This window comes from Xyrauchen texanus, chromosome 15 (genome assembly GCF_025860055.1).
Source record: "Xyrauchen texanus isolate HMW12.3.18 chromosome 15, RBS_HiC_50CHRs, whole genome shotgun sequence".
NCBI lineage: Eukaryota > Metazoa > Chordata > Actinopteri > Cypriniformes > Catostomidae > Xyrauchen > Xyrauchen texanus.
Genome location: NC_068290.1, coordinates 23503305 through 23527737, shown reverse-complemented (window position 1 = coordinate 23527737; position 24433 = coordinate 23503305). Strand labels below are relative to the sequence as shown.

Below are 24433 nucleotides of genomic sequence, written 5' to 3'. Positions count from 1 at the left end.
TTTGAACAGTACTACAATATGTCTTCTGTCAGAAAAGTAATTTATAAAGCAATTATAAATCAAATGAAATTTTGTATTTCCTTTACTTAAAGGAATAGTTCACCCAAAATGAAAATTCTCTCGTCATTCATCCCAGTTATGACTTTTTCTTCTGCTAAACACAAACAAAGATTTTTATATTTAAGAATATCTCAGCTCTGTAGGTCCAACCAATGCGAGTGAATCATGGGTACCAAAATTTCTTAAAGCACATAAAGGCAGCATTAAAGTAATCCAAACAACTCCATCAGTTAAATCCATGTCTTCTAGATAGATGTGATATATTTTTTTGAGAAAAATATAAATATTTAATTCCTTTTGTACTTTCACATTCTCCTCCCTGCCCAGTAGGTGGTGATATGCACAAAGAATGGGGATCACCAAAAACAAAAGAAGAACGTGAAAGTTGAGATTGATAGTAAACAAAGGACTTTAATATTGATCTGTTTCTCACCCACACTTATCTCATTTCTTCAGAAGATATGGATTTAACCACTGGAGTCTTATGGATTACTTTTATGCGGCCTTTATGTGCTTTTGGAGCTTCACAATAAACTTTCACTTGCATTGTGATGACCAACAGAGCTGAAATATTTTCAAAAAAATCGTAATTTGTGTTCCGCAGAAGAGAGAAAGTCAAACACGTCTGGGACGGAGTGAGGGTGAGTAAATTATGAGATAATTTTTATTTTTGGGTGAACTATCCCTTCAAGAAAAAACTGTTTTAGAGAGTCTTGTTAAATTTATATATTTGATTTATATTAAACTTATATTAAATATATTACATTTATAAATATTAAATAATTACTTTTATAGAGAATTTGAAGAATTGTATTGTACCTTACCACAAGAATGAAGGTCTGGCTTCTTCACTACATATCCCATGGTGCACTGGTTTGTTGTTACGTGACAGAAGTAACTTTCAAGGCACGCAAGTGCAGCAGCGTCTCGTGATGGGGGCGGTTTAGCGTCAGTCTTTCCCGTCTGGAGTCTGACGCACTCCGCCAGCCAATAAGCTCATGTAGCACTTCAGCTCCCGTGCCCGCTGTGGAAGCAGGATTTCTTCAAATAAAAATGGCAGATGACTCCGCTGCCTCTTCCACGCTTCACTCATCGGCTCGTAACGGCTCCGGTATGAGCTCGGGGACGTGCGCCGGTGGGCACGTCGCAACCACAGTCACCTCCGGGCCTCGGCTGGTCCGCATTGTCAAGTCGGACTCGGGCTACGGCTTCAATGTCCGCGGGCAAGTAAGCGAAGGAGGGCAGTTAAGAAGCATTAACGGCGAACTTTACGCCCCGCTGCAGCACGTCAGCGCCGTGCTACCGGGCGGCGCGGCAGACCGAGCAGGAATCTCAAAGGGTGACCGAATTCTTGAAGTGTAAGTTTATATGTAAGATTAACTAAATACTTCCTCATCAGGGCGAGCCATTTAACTGTTAGACAGCTGTCTACCTTCACCATCAGCCCTTATTTAACAACAACGGGCTGAATTTGTGTTTGAACACACAAGACAAAAGACGACTGTATATTTCAGTCCCTTTCTGAAGCGACAAATGACGCTGTAATCAAGTGCAGGTGCTAACATGGCTAATAAGTGGGTTTAGTAGCTGAAAGTTAGCCAGCCATGTCACTGCAGTTCTACAAGTCATCTCTTCAATGAAGAAATATACAGTATATTCTAAATGTATTAATGCAATAGGGTATTCTCAAAAACATATTTGTCTAGGAATGCAGAAAGTATTGGGGTTCCTCAGCTAATGTGAAGGCTTTTATAATCTGAGCACATCCCAGTTTGTCACCCAAACATCAACTTGTATCAGTCATCTCATCTCCTACTATAATCTTCATTGCGAAGTTTTATTAGATCCCTCTGTTTATTGACACCTTTTTTGGCTGATTTCAAGGTCACATATTTGTAGTTTGTATAGACTTTGCTTGTTTTCTTAAATGCCGCCTGCAGTCTCAGCTTCCCTGGTCTTAACCCCAAAACATCAATTCACACACAGTGTCTCTGGCTGTCATATGCATTGGTGTATCTCCCTGTGTGAATGGCCGCTTCATTTCCACCAGATAAAGAAGGTTTGTGTTTGGACGCGTGTACCTTCATTGCAGATTCAGGTCACATACAGCACCATGAACAGACAAGCTCTCTCATTGCTTCTCATCTTGCTGTAGCTGACTGTGCACTGTTCTGTCCAATACCAGGTCAAAATCTAAATACACCACAATGGACGTTTGTGCAAACAATAGATTTTATTTTCACACAACGCCTCAGTATTTGGCACATCCAACTTATAACCATTGTGATCTCAAACATTTGCTGCACAGTTATGTAACCATTGACTTGTCTGAATTGCATTTGCAGTATGTCTGTTATAGAGGAAGGTTTGTGTTCTATTTGATAACTCTAGTAAATTATTTTGTGATTTATTGCTTGTTGGCATTAATGTGTCTCGGATCAGCACTGGCACTGTTCCGGTTGCATGTTAATATTCACAGGGCACCTCATTGATGCTGGCATAAGTTGCCATGGTTACAAGTGGTTTCCGTGGCATTGAAGGAGACGGGGTTCAGAGGGGGATAGTGGACAGACATCTTTCATAAAAACTCAAACCCTATCTGTGCTTTAGACATATTGTTAGTGGAACCTTTTATACCATACCTAAAAATGTTTCCATGTGCAAACATTGGGGTCATCTGAAAGGTAAAATCCTCTGACTCGTGCATAGTTAAAGACTTGCAAAGTTTTGCAGAACATATTTAAACAACCTAAAGAATGTGTATGATGCCTCTCTCTCACTAAATCTCTCAATTTCAATTCAATTTACTGTACTTTATTGGCATAATTTTGTTGTCAAAGCATTAATACACAAAACAAAAACGACAAGAAAATAATAATATAAGAGTAGAAATTAAGAAATTAAAATAAGGTGCCTAATAATGAATAAAAAATAAATAAAAATCTACACTATACTATAAAAAGTTAACATTAAACAGGACAATATGAACTATATACACAGATCACCCACAACATTAAAACCACCTGTCTAATATTGTGTTGGTCCCCCTCATGCGTCCAAAACAGCACCAATTTTACAGAGTGGTTATCTAAGTTACCATAGACTTTGTCAGTCTGGCAATTCTCTGTTAAACTGTCACGCACAACAGTCTCTTGAATTTACTCAGAATGGTGCCAAAAATAAAAAACATCCAGTGAGCGGCAGTTCTGTGGACAGAAACGCCTTGTTGATGAGAGAGATTAACAGAGAATGGACCGATTGGTTCGAAATGGCAAAGTCTACGGTAACGCAGATAACCACTCTGTACAATTTTGGTGAGAAGAATAGCATCTTAGAATGCTATTCTGAGATGCGGGTTGGCGCTGTTTTGTTGGAACGAGGAGGATCTACACCATATTAGACAGTTGGTTTTAATGTTCTGGCTGATCGGTGTGTATATAACATGGTCGGAAGACTCACGTGTATTGGAGTGTCAAAAAAAGAGACAAGATGTGTGAAAGAGATTCTATGGGCATTTTTCTCCATTGAACAGCTGTGATTCAATGACAACATGTGCCACTCTGTTATATGCTGTAAATGAGGAAGAGATGGAGCATTTCTTGATTCAACTTTTCTTTGAGTTGTGCTGTTGTGCGTGCATGTGTGTGCTAGTGTGTTGGATTTGCTGACTGAGAGTGTCTGAGTGTTTCTTTGAGAAGGAGACTATGTCAATGTACTGCTAATTGCTGCCAAGTAAATCTTAAGTACTTTTCCAATGATCTTGCTGCCTGGTGTGTATTTGCTGGAACCTCTTCAGCTCTGCTTTGGAAAACTGATTTATTCGGGTATATTAGGGTCCTGTTTCCTACCCTGAATGATCTCTGTCTGATATCCGCATGCATTACAGTCAGAATGACACCTTGCTGTTTGTCTTGGAGAAGAGGTCAGACTTTGAGTAAGATTCTATTGTAATAAAACCTTAACCTTAGCTCCTGAACATCCACCTTTGCAGTAGCTAGACTTAGTAGATATTTGATACCTAATCTGATAACTAAAAGTTCCTGGAAACATTATAGCATTATTAATTTGACATCACAATGGTTTGAGGTATTAGCTGAGAATGTAAGCTTAATTCTGTGAAAGGTGCTTTCTCTTTTTCTTATCTCTTATGTTCTACAGGAATGGGGTAAATGTAGAAGGGGCCACTCATAAGCAGGTGGTAGATCTCATCCGAGCCGGCGAAAAAGAGTTGGTCTTGGCTGTCCTGTCTGTTCCACAACCAGAGATGGACAGCCTTGATCCAGGGGATGACGGCTCATCCCAGTCTTGCTATGACTACAGCGACAAGCAGGCTGTTCCCATCTCTGTGCCCACGTACAAACACGTGGAGCAGAATGGGGAGAAGTTTGTAGTGAGTTTTTTTACCTGCTGTGTCTGCTTACACCCAAGTTTGATCAGATTTATATAAAAATATTTAAAAGCAAAACCGTGATTATTTTTTTAAATGGGATTTTATTTTGTGTTTTAAGGTCTACAATGTGTACATGGCAGGCAGGCAGTTGTGCTCCAAACGTTATCGGGAGTTTACCATCTTGCATCAGAATCTGAAGAGGGAATTTGCAAACTTTGCTTTTCCCAAGCTGCCAGGAAAATGGCCTTTCTCCCTGTCCGAGCAACAGCTAGACGCTCGCAGGCGAGGGCTGGAAGAATACTTGGAGAAAGGTAAGAGAAGACTCCACAGGATGGAAACATGAGATTTAAATCTAGAAACTAACTATTAGCAGGTGTAAACAACATTCCTGTCTCTCTTTCTCTCTGTTTCTCTTCATCTCACCAGTATGTTCTGTTCGGGTAATTGGGGAAAGCGACATCATGCAGGAGTTTCTGTCAGAGTCAGATGAGGTAAGACTGTATATGTTTAACATGGAAATATCAGAGTGATTTAAAAATGGAAATCTCTTCAGTTAAAATATATATACACTCACCTAAAGGATTATTAGGAACACCTGTTCAATTTCTCATTAATGCAATTATCTTATCAACCAATCACATGGCAGTTGCTTCAATGCATTTAGGGGTGTGGTCCTGGTCAAGACAATCTCCTGAACTCCAAACTGAATGTCAGAATGGGAAAGAAAGGTTATTTAAGCAATTTTGAGCGTGGCATGGTTGTTGGTGCCAGACGGGCCGGTCTGAGTATTTCACAATCTGCTCAGTTACTGGGATTTTCACGCACAACCATTTCTAGGGTTTACAAAGAATGGTGTGAAAAGGGAAAAACATCCAGTATGCGGCAGTCCTGTGGGCGAAAATGCCTTGTTGATGCTAGAGGTCAGAGGAGAATGGGCCGACTGATTCAAGCTGATAGAAGAGCAACTTTGCCTGAAATAACCAACCGGTGAGGTATGCAGCAAAGCATTTGTGAAGCCACAACACGCACAACCTTGAGGCGGATGGGCTACAACAGCAGCAGACCCCACCGGGTACCACGCATCTCCACTACAAATAGGAAAAAGAGGCTACAATTTGCAAGAGCTCACCAAAATTGGACAGTTGAAGACTGGAAAAATGTTGCCTGGTCTGATGAGTCTCGATTTCTGTTGAGACATTCAGATGGTAGAGTCAGAATTTGGCGTAAACAGAATGAGAACATGGATCCATCATGCCTTGTTACCACTGTGCAGGCTGGTGGTGGTGGTGTAATGGTGTGGGGGATGTTTTCTTGGCACACTTTAGGCCCCTTAGTGCCAATTGGGCATCGTTTAAATGCCACAGCCTACCTGAGCATTGTTTCTGACCATGTCCATCCCTTTTATGGCCACCATGTACCCATCCTCTGATGGCTACTTCCAACAGGATAATGCACCATGTCACAAAGCTCGAATCATTTCAAATTGGTTTCTTGAACATGACAATGAGTTCACTGTACTAAAATGGCCCCCACAGTCACCAGATCTCAACCCAATAGAGCATCTTTGGGATGTGGTGGAACGGGAGCTTCGTGCCCTGGATGTGCATCCCTCAAATCTCCATCAACTGCAAGATGCTATCCTATCAATATGGGCCAACATTTCTAAAGAATGCTTTCAGCACCTTGTTGAATCAATTCCACGTAGAATTAAGGCAGTTCTGAAGGCAAAAGGTGGTCAAACACAGTATTAGTATGGTGTTCCTAATAATCCTTTAGGTGAGTGTATATATATATATATATATATATATATTACACACACACGTTTTCCTCTGTTATAAAAAATACTAATGAACTAGATATTGCTCTTGTGTAGCAATAGTGAAGCCTTAGTGAATTCAAATAAATAAACTTGTATTAAAATATGTATCCACACAAATGACAGGAAAGGTCATGGAAAAGTCATGGTCATTGGTCAAAAAGGACCTGGTGTAATCTGAATGAAGAGCATATACTGTATCACATGTAAAAGACCTATTCTAACAGGTAAACTGTAACATTCCTACTGAGGACTGTCCAATGGTTGCCCATAGGGTTGCCATATGGTGTTTTTGTATACATCATACTTTTCATGAATGACTGAAGCAGAAATGTGAAGTATCAGCATACACTGTTGGCAATGCTTGATGCCATTCATGCAGGATTTTTTCCTCTGGGGTAGAGAGGCAAGGCCTGATTCTATGATGGTCATTAGCATCTTAGAATGGTAAAATGTGTCATCCTTTTTTTATTCTGTCCATGCCCTTCTCTGTTTGATGCATTTCATGCCTCGTCATCATACCGTTCTTTAGATTTTTGCAGTGAAAACCAGGACACTTATTGCATATGATCAGGAACATCTGTCTACAAAAATCAAAATGTGCCATTTCACATAATAAAGCACAACAGTGACCACCCACTTTTCAGCCATCTGGGTTCCAGGAAATATTTTCCCCTATTAATTTCTTCCATTGAATTTTTATAAAATACTTAATAAAAGAGTTGTGAGCCATGAACTAAACCAACCAGCTCCGAGGTGAATCACAACATCACAACCTTTGTGTTGAGGCAAAGTAGTATTTGAAAATCAGACATAAAGACAAAGGTACAAGGCTGTGTACTTACCATCTATACTGAGGGCATGGACCACTATCTCATGAAGCATTGCGAATAATGTAATTGAATAAAAAACAATGGGAATATATAACACTATTAATTAGTTTGTTGATTATAAGTATAGAAACAATGTTTTGCGTCTCTTGCAAAATATTCCGATATGTACAAATATATAAGTAGTATAAAGGGTAAAGGGAGACAACTCTATTACGTCACTCACAGTGCGTCATGGAAGCGCTTGGTTGCTTCGAGACAAGTTTCGTTGGCCACGGTTCTCTGATTGGTGGATCGTTCTCTGCTGTACCATGGGTAATGTAGTTGTTTATCATGAATTCTGCTATCAAACCCAATTTTTAAACAATGAAGTTGAGGGGAACCGCGTAGGTGCTGGCTACCACCCCTGGAGTTTGCTGGTTCGAATTCCAGGGCCTGCTGAGCGACTCTAGCTGGGACTCCTAAGAAACCAAATTGGCCCGGTTTCTAGTGAGGGTACAGTCACACAGGGTAACCTTCTCTTGATCACTATAAGGTGGTTTGATTTCAGTGGGGCACGTGGTGAGTTGGCGTGGTTGCCGCGGTGGGTGGCGTGAAGCCTCCACACGTGCTGTGCCTCTGAGGTGGCGCACCCGTGAGCCACGTGATAAGATGTGCGAGTAGACGTCTCAGACGCGGAGGCAGCTGGGATCCGTCCTCTGCCACCCGGACTGAGGTGAGTCACTACGCCATCACAAGGACTTAGTGTGTACATTGGGAATTGCACATAAAAATAAATAAAAAATATTTGTGCAGATGGATGGCTTCAATAGAAGCATACCATCGATGAACAACCTCCTAGCTCGCGGTAGGTCTGTCTTTAAATGCTTACAGATATCTTTTGAAAATCTATTTGTCAATGGGATACAGGAATGGGATATTTATTTCCGGAACCAGAATGTTGCACTCTATAGCCATCAAGTCTTAACTGAGGGAGTCAAACATTGTAGTTTTTAGGCTTTCAGGGGACATGTCCACCTGCATAGCAATATGTCACAGAAGTTTCAGGAGAGTAGCATTCTCAGGATGGAGGCTTAAGGCTGAAGTATACCTTGTTTCTGCGCGTGACGTGGGCCAGAGTGCTAAAGACATAGCTGCACATGGAAAAATTATGTATTCTGTAGACTTTAGTGCTATAACGAAGTTATCATTTAAGTCATCAACATTTTAAGTTTTGCAGCATTACCTCGTCATGACTTGATTTTTTGTGTTGAGATTTTGATTACTGTCTAAAACATTCAACTAAAATATTGCTTGATTTGTTTATGACCATCCACCCTTTTCTTTGTGTCTTTTAACGTTTTCCAGTACTATTTAGGATCCTCTGAGGTAGGCCTGTCGCATTGTTAAATAATTGTCTCATCACAGATATTTGACCGAAGCACGGTTATTTGAGAGAACTGCGATTAATGTACTCTTTAAATTCCAATAAAATTTTACTGTTCAAATAGGGGAAGGAATGGCATGTTTGAGTGTCTCATTCAATTGAACTCTCTGAGCTACACCGTGGAATGCACGGAGTGCAGCACCTGAAGAGCGTGTGAAGATTAACCGGTTCTGAACCGGACTTGAAGCCTTCTGATGTGCGCGCCGTGAAGGTCGATGCCAAACTCCTACGAAAATGTTAGGATTTTAGTGAACGCAAAGCACTCGTTTCACTTTAATATAATGATTGTGTAATGCAGATGGTATTTGTTGCTATGGGTTCATTCGCAGTATTAAAGACACGCAATAACACTGAGGAGCCCTGTGTCAAGCCCGCTTACTCTATTGCTAAGGAGATGATAGAATGCTGAAGCACACAGACTAAAGTAGAACAAAATGAGAGACAGATTTTTTTAAGTATTATTTTTAATGTAATATGTTTTTGAAGCCTTAAAGGAAATCATGTAAAAGTTAAATATGAATAAATTACTTTTATGATGCACACATACACTCTGAGGGTAGGTGTACACAAGCAAAAATAATTAAGACATGAATCACGTTAAAGGGCTGATGTGAAAACATTCTTCTTTGGGGAATTTTAAAATGAAAGAAGAACCCTTTAATTTTGTATACTCAATTTTCAGCCTCCAAGTACAAATTTTGGAAAGGTTGAAAAAACCACAATTAAGCTGTTAACGAAAATCTATATTAATAAAATATTGTTCTAGGGATTCAGATTGGTACATGTGCTTACAAACAACTCAAAATGAGCATGAATTAATGGACTTAATGAACTGCCTTGAAATCGTGGCTTTTTAGATGTACTTTTAATTTTTCGAGTGTGGTTGGTTTCAGCAGGCTGTGTAAAAATTTTTTTTTAAAGTACCCAAAAAGTATTTGGATACTTTGGGGCTGTCAAATTTAGCGGAATACATCCACAGTTAATGCGATGTACTACAGCTCTGGTTATTTTTTGCCAAAGTACCTGCATGAACTTGAGGGGAACTGATTTCAAATATCCACTAAAATGACCTTGAGACCAGTCGCTATATCGTAATCAGTTTCGAAAAATGTTTAACATAATTTATTTCCAGCCTTTGCAAGGATTTCATGAATTTGTTTTCATCCAGTCAGAAAATGCAGCTTTGCAGCTTTTGAAAATGTGGCAGCCATATTGCTCTTTTTGTACACATTTGAAGGTTTTATTTCTAGGCTGTGATTGCAGAGTTTGTACCTTGTGAAGGTGCTTCTCAGACACACAGAGGATAAACACCCTGCAGCACTGTTCTGTTTATTTGGACCGAAGTTTTAGGTCTCTGTCTCTCTCATTTCTCCTAGAACTATAATGGTGTTTCAGATGTGGAACTGAGGATAGCCATGCCAGACAAAACTACAGTTATGGTCCGGGTGCGGAAGAATTGCACAACAGACCAGGTCTACCAGGTACTGCATTTAACCCATGTAACCCTTTGTATGAAGAACATCAATACTCTTGGCACTAGTGTTGTCACTGTACCAAAATTTCAGTAGTCGGTACCAATACCAGTGAAATTTCACGGTACTCGATACCATTTTCGGTACCAAAGCAAAAACAGGTTACTAAACAACACCCTTTTATTAACAAAGTATACAAAACATTAGCAGCAGCAGAACTAAGAACAGAAATATGCCATTGAGCAACACTTTAAACATACATTGTTCAGTTTTGTTAGAATTAAAAAATAATATATTTAAATTAAAGTATTTTTGAACACTTGTATAAGATTTGCTTCAACTTTTGCAACTTTTAATTTAAGTTTTTACCAAGTACTACAAAAAAGCCTAAATAAACAAGCATACAATAGAATGAATAAAAAACAATTTCCAAACTAATGTTCAAAGTGCTCTCTTATTAATAAAGCTGCATATTGCCAATTTTCTTCATGACAAGAAATGCATATGGACATATATATTATGATTAAATAAGTTCTAATCGAGCTGCATTAAGCGTGTGCGCTCGAGAGAGGATGTCCCCGAGGCAGTCTCTCTCAGCCGGGTGCAGTTTCAATCTCTCCCCATTAGATCGGGACATTCGCGCATCTCATTGAAGAGGCACCGACCACACAGAGAAATGTCCAGTTTCTGAGTTTATATTTATTAACATGATCTGCTTATGTATTATTTGAACTTTTAATAAAGCAATTTTACTGCATTTAAGATGTAACGCCGGGATGTTTCCTTTAAAGAGCTCCGCCTCCGCCTATTCCACAATGGTACATGGTTCTGGATGTACTTTTTTAAAAATCATTCCCTAATACTTTGGGATCTACATAAAATAAACTGTGAAAGTTTAGAGTGCATCTGGACTGATCTGTGTAATTCTTTCTCCATCAGGCGTGAACTGCTGCTCTCACGCGTCATTGTTATAGTTTAATGTGATTTCATGTTACGTTAATTGAGTTAAAACGGCTATTCGACAACGAACATTTTTCTTATCAATTTTGTATTTTCGACGATGTCGATAATGTCGACTAAACGTTTCATCCCTAATGTAAATGATAATATGCTTAATAAACTCACCTGCTTTATTGGCTTGAATAAATCCGTGTGTCTGTCTTTATTAAGTTTGATGTGTTTCCTCCTTTCGTCAGAAAATTGTGAAAGCAACGTTTACAAATAGGTTTTTGCTGATCTATGTTGTTTCCCTTTTCATCAGCCTCAAATGCAAATAATTTCCAAACCGGGCTTTTTCCACATCATTTCGACAAGATTCAGTTGAGACTCTGCTTGCCGCAATCTTTTGCTTGTTGTGAGCGTTCGAAAGTTCCCGCCTCTGCGTGGGTACCGGGTAGACTCGGTACCTTCAGAAATTCTGGTATCATAAATAATTTTGAGAGTACCGACTTGGTACCGGTATTTTTGACAACACTACTTGGCACTCTTGTTCAACAGATAGAGTAAGCATAACATACCGTGGAGATTATTCTTTAACAAAGCTTATTATAGTATTTACAGTAAGGAAAGAGCTTTTGCATTTCAGATGAACTATTACACTTTCTACTGGCATAATACACTCTGAGGACCAAATTGTGCAATGAACAAGTTTTAATATACAAATCTCTCTCTCTCTCTCTCAGGCTGTAGTAACAAAGATTGGGATGGATGGCATTACTGCTAGTTATTTTGCTCTATTTGAAGTAATTAACCACTCCTTTGGTAAGATTATTTATTTTACTTTTATTCCAGTATGACACTTTTTTTTTTTTTTTTTTTTTATGTCTGTGCTAAATGGTAATGAGGGGTGTAACGTTCCAAACTTCTCTTTGTTCTATTTGTATCACAATTCTATTGTCACGTTTTGATTCTGTTCAATAAATACTTCAATTTGTGGCCACTATCAATAACTGATATTTTATAAACATGTATTAAAACGTGGCCAGTGAATCATTTTCAGGGCTCAACAAAAGGCTAATCAGTTAGCAAAAGATTGAGGCACTTGTGAAAAATTTTGCATATTGAGGATGTCTTAAAAATAATGCCATGAATAGTTTTAATTTACCAATTAACATCATACAAGGTCCAGTAAACAATAAAAAAGCTAAATCAATATTTGGTGTGGCCAACTTTGCCTTTAAAATAGTCCCAATTCTCCTTGGGACACATAGACAGTTTTTCTTGGCTGTTGTCAGTGTACCAAGCTTCTTGAAGAATTCACCACAGTACTTAAATCTATTTAGGCTGTCTCTGTTGCTTCTGTAATGCTGCATGCAGTCCCAGACTTACTCATTGTTCAGTGGGGGGCTCTGTGGGGGCAATGCCATCTCTTGCATGTTCTTCTATTCTAATCTTTTCTATTTGCAAAAGTAATGTTTGGGAGTCTAAAATGTATTTTTCCTATTAACACACTAAAGCTGAAGATATAAATAACCATCTTTAGACAAATGTTTTTGTGAAACATCTTAAGTGCATAAAACCTTAGCACAGTACTATATATTTGCAATTTTATGTTTGTTATTTACTATATTAAATTGTGTGATATATCGGCATTGTATCTGCCTATCAGCCACCCTGCTCTCTGGATATCAGCATCGGCCATTAAAAAACCCATATCCGTCGACCACTACTAATAAACACACTTTTACAGGAAAATGAGGGCATATGGTGTATGACATTACTGATCATCACTCAAGTTTACATGCACATTAAAAGTTTGATTTTAGTTGAACTAAAAAAATAATTTGTCATGTAAACACTTTAGTTTGACTGAAATCATATATCAGGCCTAGACAACAGACCTAGCTTTGTCCAGCATGTATACATGTTAATCGACATTGTGTGCATGCATGCATGCAAAGAAAAAAAATGGGTGACTAATAACTAGGGTTTCCAATCGTCCAATATTTAAGGGAACAGTTTAATCCATACCAGAGGCAGTTTGTCCCGTATTTAAGCGTCTGGCACCAAAACAGCTGAGAAGGTTTCAGTATTTGTTTCCAGTTGAATATTTTCTCATGGACTGTGCTCTAGCCTGTAAAATGGTGTTCATAACTGACTGAGCCAATTCTGTCTTGTATGCTGTGCTCCGTTCAAAGGCCACACGTGTAGGCTTCACAGCTCTGGCTGGGGATGCCAAATCATGCCTTGTGTTTGAGAGAAGGTCTCTCTTCAGCAGTACTTCCAATGGAAGGCCTGTCCATTATTTCTACCATCTCCAGAAACCAGGACCGATTGGGCCATTTCGGCGTAAATGACAGGACTGTTTTCATGTCCACTCGTACTTTGCTGATGACAGAATGGAGGCACATCGGGAGAAACGCATACTTGCTTTTCGCCGGCCATATGTGGGCCAACGCATCCTGGTGACTTATATACACCACTACTGTTGTGTTGTCCAAACAAATCAGAATGTTGTGATTCACGATGTCGAAATTAATAGCTCTCAAAGCTAGAAAGATTTGTTTCTGAGTTAACATTTTGAATGGGTGCGTTGTGAGCACGTGATTCAAGCGTCTCAGAACTAGAATGTGCTGAAGCCCGCCATCCTTCTCCAGAATGAGGAAATAACGGCTGGAAGTCCTGGTGTGTGTTGCTGTCTCGGGCAGTCTCTATCACGTTTTTTGTGAGGAGACTGTGAATCTATGCCCGCAACATCCTGTGGTCGGACCACAGATTGCAAAGCGCCGGTGAAGCGAGGTGGCTGGCATACAAACTGAATCGTATGACAGGGCTCAATAATTTTAAACACAGTCTGACACAAGTGTGAGGACTTGCCACGCATTTGCGCAGTGGGACAGCAGGCTTATTAATTCATCTGAAACGACCTCTATCGCGTTCTTTGCAAGAAGATTGTATATTTTGGCTCGTAACACCAGCGCGTCTTTGGATGGAACCGTAGAAGACCGAACAACGTTGAAAGGGGTAGGCCGACGTGAAAATTGGATCGTATTATACCCATGTTCAATAATTTGAACCCGTAAGGGCTCACTATGCGTCTGCATAACGGGAGGGTTCACTTTAGTCAGGAGAGTGGAATTGCTGTACAAGCAAGCTGAATAGGCTGCACACCTGGACTTTGTCAGATCGAAATTAACTTCTGTGAAGAATGGGGCATAACTGATGAATACAGTGATTTGATTGTGTCCAGACTGCAAGAACCATTCATCAAGGTGAGATTTTTCAGGTTCCTCTGGAGGACACCACTCTAGACAGAGCACATCGACTGTCCTTGAAAGGACGTGAAGCATCTCCTTGTCAGTGGCAGGTGCACACTCCTTGCCCTCGCTGGGGGAAGGGGCGCCAATGTCCTCCATTGACCACTCACCAGATGCAGCGAGAGACATTTCATCCCCAGCGTCAGAACCGCCGAACGTGGTTATGCACTCCTGCAGAGGGCCCAAGCTCGTCACACACATACTCTATCGACATAGACGCAGTATATGGACACATCAAACATGTGCCAGCATGAGGTCCACCTCAAATTCTTCCTGCTCGACCTCGCGACCCTGCCTCATGTGATCCTCGAGAGTCACAGTAGAGGCGGGTGGGATTATTAGAGTGAAAGAAGTACCCACTTTTAAACCTACTATAAAAGTATTTTGTCCAAAAAAGTAAAGTAAATGTAACTGCGTATATGTAACCCTGTGCACGATCATATCATCTTTTTTTTTTTTAATCAAGAAAATTCACGTTGGATCATCATTTCTTTTTTTCTAGTAAGACCTTTGATATTATGGCAAAAATATTATTTTTTCCTGTAAAAATATCTAAAAATCTTTAAAACAAGATCAATTACATTTACATTTATGCATTTTGCAGACACTTTTATCCAAAGCGACTTACAGAGCCCTTATTACAGGGACAATCCCCCCCGGAGCAACCTGGAGTTAAGTGCCTTGTTCAAGGACACAATGGTTGTGGCTGTGGGGATCGAACCAGTGACCTTTTGATTACCAGATTACCAGTTATGTGCTTTAGACCACTACACCATCACCACCCCAATTAGATTTAATCTTGTTTTAGAAACAACACTGCAGAAGATATTTAGGTTTTTCAGAGAAAGTATTTTTAACGTGTATTTTGTCTTGCTGTACTGGCAGAGTCTTATAGTCAAAACAAGTTGCTGAAGTAATCCAATGTATTTAGAATATGTTACTGACCTTGAGTAAAATAACGGAATACGTTACAGATTACATTTTACAGCATGTAATTTGTAGTGGAATACATTTGAAAAGTAACCCTCCCTACCCTGCATTTATATACTATTTACATAGTATAGTGGGAATCTCCTCAACCACCACCAGTGTGCAGCATCCACCTTGATGATGCGACGGCAGCCATATTGCGCCAGAATGCCCACCACACACTAGCTATTGGTGGAGAGGAAAGTAGAGTGATGTAGCCAATTCAGGGATGGATATTATTAGGAGGCCATGATAGATAAGGGCCAATGGGGGGAATTTGGCCAGGACTGCCATTAGCAAAATGTAATGTGCTTTGAGATTTTAGATTAAATAAAATTATAAAAAAGCCTCTATATGGCCAAGTGTGATCATTAAACAGCATGAGGATGTCATTTAATTAAATAATAGTCACATGCACTGCTCTTCACAGCATGAATAAGAGGTGCCTCTCTGCCCTGTCATCTCCTTCTCACACACACACACACACTACGAATGCTTAATTTTCATGCAGAGTGTTCAGTAGTATCCATTTGCACAGCCACAGATCAGTTTGAGTGTATAAATGGCTGTGAACTCTCAAATTAACTCCTACTCCGTTGCTTATCAGAGATTTCAGCTCGCAAGTCACAGGAAGCTTGATATAACGAACTCTTCACAAACAGAAGAACTTCAAAGATCTTTGAAAATAAAAGTCCTGCTGAAATGAGAGCTCTTTTCAACTGATTGCGTGAAATTGAAGACATTACACCAGAAAAATATTACTACTGTATAGAATGTTAATATTCAAAGCAGTTGCAATAAGTCATAGTAACAATAATATAATATTAAATGGTTATATATTTAGTATTATTATCTGTAAGCAATATCACATAAGCAAGTGCGCGAATTTCAGCATTTTGTGATTCAGCCATGGCATTCTTTTGCCTCAGGTAATCAGATTGATTTTTAAATGTTAATTTAATGTTTTCATTAATACTGTAAAGCTCTGTGCATTTTCTTTTAACCAAATATAATGTTACTGCTGAGACACTTCCTGAGAGACTTTTTCATTTTGCTCATCGCTAACGAGTGGACCGTCTGCACCTCGTTTATTGACCACGGTGTGGTTTTGCGCACAGCCATTTCTTTTTTCACAATTCGAAAGTTGCGTGAACAAATGATACTGCTTTCGTGGTTGCGAACTTTAAAACTAGCGGGTTGATGTCACGTGTCGGAAATCCAGTGATGCTGGTAGTGACTATTCTCACTGACCAATCAGGGATCTGCAGGATTTTGACGTCACATTTAGTATCAGCTCGCATGGAACCTTGACCGAAGTGGTACTAAAAAAGTACCAGGTACTATCCACAGTGGAAAACCCCAAAAAAGCGAGCTGAGTTGAGCTGTACCATGCAGTGGAAAAGCCCCTTTAATGAAGGCCAAGTGTGCATGGCCAGTATGTGTTTGCCTCTTGTCTATTTGGGTTTCCTGTGTGGTTTTCCAGTGTGTATGTGTTTCTGGCTGTAATCAATGCTAAAATAGCTTAAAGTCCATCCAGGTTTTAATGGTTTTGTTTGTCTCACATAATTGTTATAGTTGTATCTGTTTAAATGCTCCCAAAACATCACAGCTGTTAGTATGTATTTAGCATGTACCAAAACTATTCTGCATTTAGTATGTGAGTGGAGTGAAGCAGCAACAATTTCCCCTCCAATCTGTAAACATTCTATAATCACGCCACTCTAGCTATACTCCAGGTTGTCCATTTTCCACTCCCCATTCACTGACAAGAGAAATCCTGCTCTGTGTTCGCTCCATGGAAAAATGTGCACCTCTGTATGCTTCTAAATATCATTATCAGGCCTATGAATTATTGCACTTTTTATTATTTAATTTATATATTTAACATTGTGCTTTAATTCTGTGAACAGAAAAAATGTTGGTTGAATTACATCAGAATTTTTTTTAATCAATGTTAGTTTAGACTATCAAAACTAAAGTGCATTCAGAAATTATTCAGACCCCTTAATTATTTTTTTTTCTCATATTTTGTAAGGTTGCAGCCTTGTGCTAAAGGCTTTAATTCTTTTTCACATCAATCTACAACCCCATAATGACAAAACAAAAACCAGATTTGTGATAACTTTGCAAATTTATTAAAAAGTAAGAACTGAAATGTCACAATGACACAAGTATTCAGACCCTTTGCTATGACAATTGAAATTTAGCTCAGATGCATCCCATTTCTCTGGATCATCTTTGAGATGTTTCTGCACTTTGGTGTCCACCTGTGACAAATTCAATTGATTAGACATGATTTGGAAAGGCACACACCTGTCTATATAAGGTCTTACAGCTGTAAATTCATATCAGAGCAGAAACCAAGCCATGAGATCAAAGGAACTGCCTGCATAGCTCAGATACAGGATTGTGTCGAGGTACAGATCTGGGGAAGGCCACAAAAAATGTTTGGCTGCATTGAAGGTTCCCAAGAGCACAGTGGCCTCCATAACACTAAAACTGAACAATCAGGGGAGAAGGACTTGGTAAGAGAGGTGACCAAGAACCCGATGGTCACTCTGGTTGAGCTCCAGAGATCATGTGTGGAGATCGGAGAAACTTGCAGAAAGACAACCATCACGGCAACACTCCACCGATCTGGGCTTTATAGCAGAGTGGCCAGACGGAAGCCTCTCCTCCGTGCAAGACAAGTGAAATAGCACCTAAAAGACTCCGACTGTGAAAAACAAGATTCTCTGGTCTGATGAAATGAAGATTGAACTGTTTGATTTCAATTCCAAGCGTCCTGTCTGGAGGAAACAAGGCACCGCTCATCACCTGTGCAAAACCATCCCAACGGTGAAGCATTGTGGTAGCATCGTGCTGTGGGGGTGTTTTTCAGTGGCTGGGACTGGGGGACTGGTCAAGGTTGAAGGAAAGATGAACGCAGCAAAATACAAAGATATCCTTAATGAAAACCTGGTCCAGAGCACATCAGACTGGGCAGAAGGTTCACCTTCCAACAGGACAATGACCTTAAGCAATGACAATGCAAGTGTGGCTTTAGGACAACTCTGTGAATGTCCATTAGTGGCTTGAACCCAATCAAACATCTCTGGAGAGACCTGAAAATGGCTGTCTACCGACAGTCCCAAACCAACCTGACAGAGCTTGAGAAGATCTGCAGAGAAGAATTGCAGAAGATTCCCAAATCCATGTGTGAATAGCTTGTCGCATCGTACCCAAAAAGACTTGAGGCTGTAATCTCTGCCAAAGGTGCTTCAACTAAGTACTGAGTTGAGGGTCTCAATACTTATTTCAATGTGATATTTCAGTTTTTTCTTTTTAATAAATTTACAAAGTTATCAAAAATCTGTTTTATTATGTCATTATGGGGTATGGAGTGTAGATTGATGCTAAAAAAAAGAGATTTAAAGGCTGCAAAATAACAATGTGAACAAAATTAAGGGGTCTGGATACTCTAGTTCGAGAGAGAGGGAGACGCACGTGGACTCGCTGTGTGTGTGTTTGTTTTAATGTTGAGTTTTACATGAACTCTTACGTTTACTGTTCAGCCGGTTCCTGCCGCCTCCTTGCCCATCTTTACCTGTTACAATGTCCAAAGCAGAGTTCACTTTTAGAAATATTAGCTTTTAAATTGAAAATATATATTTTTTTAAATCTAAATGGATTAAGGACCACAAAGTCAAGGTACTGAAGTGACCATCACAAAGACCTGACCTCAATCCGATAGAACATTTGTGGGCAGAACTGAAAAAGCAAGTGTGAGCAAGGAGGCCTACAAACCTGAATCAGTTACACCAGTTCTGTCTGGAGGAATGGGACAAAATTCAAGCAACTTATTGTGTGAGTTTATCCAAAACGTTTGACCCAAGTTAAACAATTTAAAGGCAATGTTACCAAATACTAACAAAGTGTATGTAAACTTCTGACCCACTGGGAATGTGATGAAAGAAATAAAAGCTGAAATAAATAATTCTCTCCTAATATTCTGACATTTCACATTCTTAAAATAAACATGTGATCTTAACTGACCTAAGACAGGGAATGTTTTCTATGATTAAATGTCTGGAATTGTGAAAAACTGGGTTTAAATGTATTTGGTTTAGGTGTGTATACTTCTGACTTCAACTGTATATTCTTATTCATCTTTCACACTTTTTCTCTCTCACTGTCTCTATCTGCTTATACCTCCTATATCTCTGCCTCACTCGCAGCACGCAAGCTGGCCCCCAATGAGTTTCCTCATAAGCTGTATGTGCAGAACTACACATCTGCCATCCCAGGCACCTGTCTCACACTCCTCAAGTGGCTCTTCACCACAGAGGAGGAAATTCTGCTCAATGACAACGAGCTGGCCATCAACTATTGCTTCCATCAGGTCTATGCTTGTGTGATGCTTGTGTGTATATATACGTGTTGAAGAGTGTTTATTTTACTCTGTATTAGTGTATGATATCTTCTGTATTCCCTCTCAGGCTCTGGATGATGTGAAAAAGGGATTCATCAAAGTGGGGGAGAAATCCTACCAGCTCCAAAAGCTTATTGAGCAGAGGAAAATGACCATGGTCGGTCTCAAAACCATTGCAAGTCCTACCATTTGTTAAGTGATGGACTTTTAAGAAAATCCTAATGAAACAATGTTTCCTGTCCCTTTTCCCTCTGTAGTATTTAAGTATTCTAAGGACATGTGAGGGCTACAATGAGATAACTTTCCCTCACTGCTCCTGTGACTCGCGAAGAAAAGGTCACGTCATCACTGCGATTAGCATCAACCACTTCGAACTCCATGCTTGCACTGAGGATGGCACTCTAGAGGTGAATGTGTTTGGAGTAAAAAGTTATTTATTTACTATTTTTCTCACTTCCTGAGAGCTTGACTTGCTAGGTGTCATGACTTCAGTAGAAGCTGTTGGTACCCCTTCATAATTACCTAATTTAGGAAAACAAATATAATGATGTGGCCTCTCTATTGTTACAGAATCAGGTGATCGCATTTGAATGGTCAGAAATGCAAAGATGGGACACGGATGAGGAGGGAATGGCTTTCTGTTTTGAGTATGCGCGAGGGGAGAAGAAACCTCGCTGGGTCAAAATCTTCACTCCATACGTGAGTACCGTAACGTGCGGTGAAAAAGATCTTGCATCCTGCCTTTTGTCTTTGTGGACTAAAAATGTCTTATCTTTTCTAGTTCAACTACATGCATGAGTGCTTCGAGAGAGTCTTCTGTGAGCTCAAATGGAGAAAAGAGGTGAGCTACTTCAGTAAGTATTGAGTGAATGTGTGTTCGCTCTATGGGTCTATGTATTGATCTGTGTGTCTCTTCAGGTTGAAGAGGAGGCCACAGACAAGGACAATAAGAACTGCAGTAAAGATGGTATGTGCAGTAAGGTAAGGCTCCGCCTGCCTTTTTTATTTTGTCTCTCAATGGACTTTAAAGGTATATTTTGCCCAAAAATGACGAATTCTCTTATTTACTCATGCGACCCTCATGTGATCCCAGATGAGTGAGTGACTTTCTTCTGCTCAACACAAAGATTTTTAGAAGAAAATCTCAGCTCTTTAGGTCCATACAATGCTTTTAAATGGTGGCCAGAAATTTGAAGGTCCAAAAAGCATATAAGGGCAGTATAAAAGTAATCCTTAAGACTCCAGTGGTTAAATCCATATCTTGAATTATGATAGGTGTGGTGAGTTTTTTTAATTCTTAATTCTCCTCCCTGCCCATTAGATGGCAATATACACAAAGAATGTGATTCGCCTAAAACAAAAGAAAAATAATATGTAAGTGAAAATGGAGATTTACAGTAAAAAAAGGACTTAAATATTGATCTTTTTATTAGCCACACCTATCAGATCGCTTCTGAAGATATTGATTTATCAACTGGTTTCATATGGATTACTTTTATGCTGCCTTAATATGCTTTGTGAACCTTTAAACTCTGTAGGTCAATACAATACAAGTAAATGGTGGCCAGAGCTTTGAAGGTCCAAAAAGCATATTAAGGCAGCATAAAAGTAATCCATATGATGCTAGTTGTTAATCCATGTCTTTAGAAGCTATATGATGGGTGTGGGTGATTAAAAAGATCAGTATTGAAGTTTTTTTTTACTATAATCTCCATTTTCACTTTCACATTATTTGAGTTTTTGTTGATTCACATTCTTTGTGCATATTGCCACCAGAGCAGGGAGTCGAATTTATAATAAAAAAAATTACTATACAATACTGATCTGTTTCTCACCCAGACCTTTTTTAACCATTTAACCATTTGTGTTAAGGATTACATTTATACTGCCTTTTATATGCCTTTTGGATCTCCAAAGCTCTGGCCACCATTCACTTGCATCGTATGGACCTACAGAGCTGAGATAAAAATCTTTTGTATATGTTCAACAGAAGAAATGTCACACATCTGGGATGGATGAGGGTGAGTAAATGATGAGAGAATTAAAATTTTTGGGTGAACTATCTCTTTAATATCACAGTCCAGAATTTGTGATCTGAAATGCCTCTCTTTTGCACAGAATATCTTCCAACTGTTGAGACACAGAAGGGATGGAGGCACATGAATGAAGAGATTATCTCCTCTTGAATCCTCAAGTACACGTATATACACAAACACTTATAGCTGCATACAGAAGCCCAAATAAGAACTATTTCAAACCAGTCACGTACAGCTTAATCTACAACTTATACACACATAATTAAGTACTTCAAATCCAAGGCTCTCTCCTTCAAATCCAAGGCTGCCAAATATAGACAATTTAAAGCAGGAAATTACACAACCACAGTGCAGTGAAGAAAAACTAAAAGACTTGAAGCCTTTCGCCATCACGCAATTTCAATGCAATTGGACTGGACAGAGATATGTTGGACCTATTAGAGGTGAATGCCAGATCGGGACAGGACGGTAGACAGTGAGACTTCTTAGAGAGGAGAAAGAACGTTATCTCCCTATTGTCGAATTATATATGCCATATGTACCTACAGATGGACACGTCCTGGTCTTTGACATGGCACCAGCATTGCGATTGGTCCAGGTGACTAATTCTTGTCATGTGGCTGGTCTTCAGACTGGACACTTTGTCAGATGCAAGTGTTTACAGACTTATGCTCTTGAGGTGGTGCTCCTTGGCAATGTGGCAGAGAGAGAGAGAGAGAGAGAGAGAGAGAGAGAGAGAGAGAGGGAGGGAGAGGGGGAGAGAGAGGGAGGAGTGTGTTAATTTAAAGGCATGAAATCCTCAGTGGTCAAACTAATGCATCATCCTGACACCTGCACATACACCTGTGAGGGCAGAGAGGCTCTCTCAGAATGTATCATTTGGACTATGAGAGTGAGCGAGGGAAGGAGAAAAAGAGAAAACATGCCTTTTTAACCTAGTTATAAAAAGGGCAAGAGAGACGGATCAATAGTTTCCATACTTTTCTCACTAATTTGCCTGTTACCTCACTATTGCCACTGCTTGTACAGATTTTGAGCCCTTATGTTGAGCTGAGGTTTTATTTTTTATAGCAGTATTTGATTGCATTAACCATCGCCATGCCCAGATGGAATTTTTAGGAAGATTTGGGGGGGGAAAGCTGGAATTCTGCAGAATGAGTTTAAATATGGTGCAGTGTTCTTATTTAATAAACAAACATGCAACAGGCAGAGAATAAGTTGAATTTATGGGTCAACATATGCTGAACAATGAGCGTTAGAATTCATTTTAGCTTTCTGTTGAGGTATGCAGGCGTAGATTCCATGTTGACCTGGCCTTCGCTCTGGAACACCATCCCACTAATAATCTGTACCAGTGCTCTGTGTGGGTGTTTTCTCTACACATATATGACTTGAGTTGTTTTAACAGTGTTATGAATGTGAAACACTGAATTGGAAAGCCAGATTAGTGCTAGTTATGTGTGTGTGAATACATTGTGTGAATGTTAGGCTGGTTTGTGTGAGTTTCGGGCTGCCATGCCCTCATTGAGCAGTAGATGGCTCTGACCGCACATGATGCGGTCAGCCTTTGCTGTCATTTTAACTGTTTGAGTGTGTATCTGTTCGATTTTACTTATTGTAGCGCAGGCGCATACAAACCTGTCACTCCAGACCAGTTATGACATGTTTTGCACTTTTTAAATGATGTACATTTGAGCCTATGTCTGTATGTGAAAGACTGACAGCATGCCATTTCTGTCCTGCACAGAAGATGTTTCTGTGTCATCGCATTCCTTGACTTTACTAGACAAACCAAGCAAACAAGCAAGCAATTGTGAATAGAATGACCGGCGGATTTTTGTTCTGTTGGAATACCACAGCTGTCTTACATAAGTTATATGCTGGTTATCATGGGATTTCGCTGAATCAGCATCAAGCAAAGCCTCGTCCTAAGTATATGGTTTAAATCTCTTCATTCTTGTCAAATTGTTTGGCTTGTTGTAATAGGCTTTTAGATCAGACTTTTATCTATGTCTGTGTGTATCTTTTTCCCTCTCTCATTCTTCAGCTCTACTCTTTCATTCTCTGTTTGTTTGCTCTGGTTGTGTTCTTTCTCTTTGACTGAAACTTTAATTTATTTGAATATGATATTACACAAATATCCCTGTGTACAGTATTTTCAGCGGTGTGAATTTTTGGGTAATCTTTTCAAATAAGGCACAAAAAGAACATTTACAAAGCGACTCAAAGTAGTGTAAACTGAAATAAGCAATGTAGGACACATACTGCAAAAAAAAGCAAGACAAACAACTGGAGTTTTTGAACTAGAAACTAAAGTTGACATGGACAAAACTTTATGTACAAGCAAAATGTTTGGTAATGTTTGGTCATAGCATTATAATAAAATGTAACATATTCTTTTAAATAAATTGATTTATTGACTACATGTGTGAGTGTGTGAGAGAGTGAGAGTGCCTTTGAAAAACTTTCTGATAAAAATCTGAATGAAACCTACCAGCAAATCTTTATTCACACAGGTACGGATGATTTAAGGGCCATGAAAGGCCATGTTGCTCCAGTACTTGGAGAGGTGACAATCAGAACCATGCAACTCTATCCACACTACTAACATGTAGTGATGTGCCATTCCATGTAATTCATGGAACAATGTAGAACTGTCCAGAGGATGTGCACTGTTCCAAATGTCCATCTGGCCAACCATAAGGACATACAACCATAAGGACATACAACCTCATCATATGCATGATCATGTACACCTTAACAAACA

At 39.5% G+C, this 24433-nt stretch overlaps 2 protein-coding genes across 3 annotated transcripts in view; one reads left to right on the top strand and one right to left on the bottom strand.

The window, feature by feature from the left end:
- Window positions 1-24433, bottom strand: part of si:dkey-247k7.2 (uncharacterized protein LOC797677 homolog) — a 153769-nt gene that overhangs the window by 82321 nt on the left and 47015 nt on the right. The gene's annotated exons all lie outside the window — the stretch shown is intronic.
- Window positions 1015-24086, top strand: snx27b (sorting nexin 27b). 2 transcript variants are annotated; one of them, XM_052144489.1, is made up of 13 exons: window positions 1015-1418; window positions 4219-4450; window positions 4569-4761; window positions 4877-4941; window positions 9899-10003; window positions 11677-11755; window positions 19437-19600; window positions 19698-19787; window positions 19888-20037; window positions 20201-20329; window positions 20412-20471; window positions 20549-20597; window positions 21749-24086. In XM_052144489.1, exons 1-13 carry the CDS (start codon window positions 1114-1116, stop codon window positions 21814-21816), a joined length of 1689 nt encoding a protein of 562 aa, XP_052000449.1. In that variant the 5' UTR covers window positions 1015-1113; the 3' UTR covers window positions 21817-24086. The 2 variants fall into 2 exon arrangements, with proteins under 2 accessions (XP_052000449.1, XP_052000450.1); XM_052144490.1 differs by having other exon boundaries at window positions 20549-20611.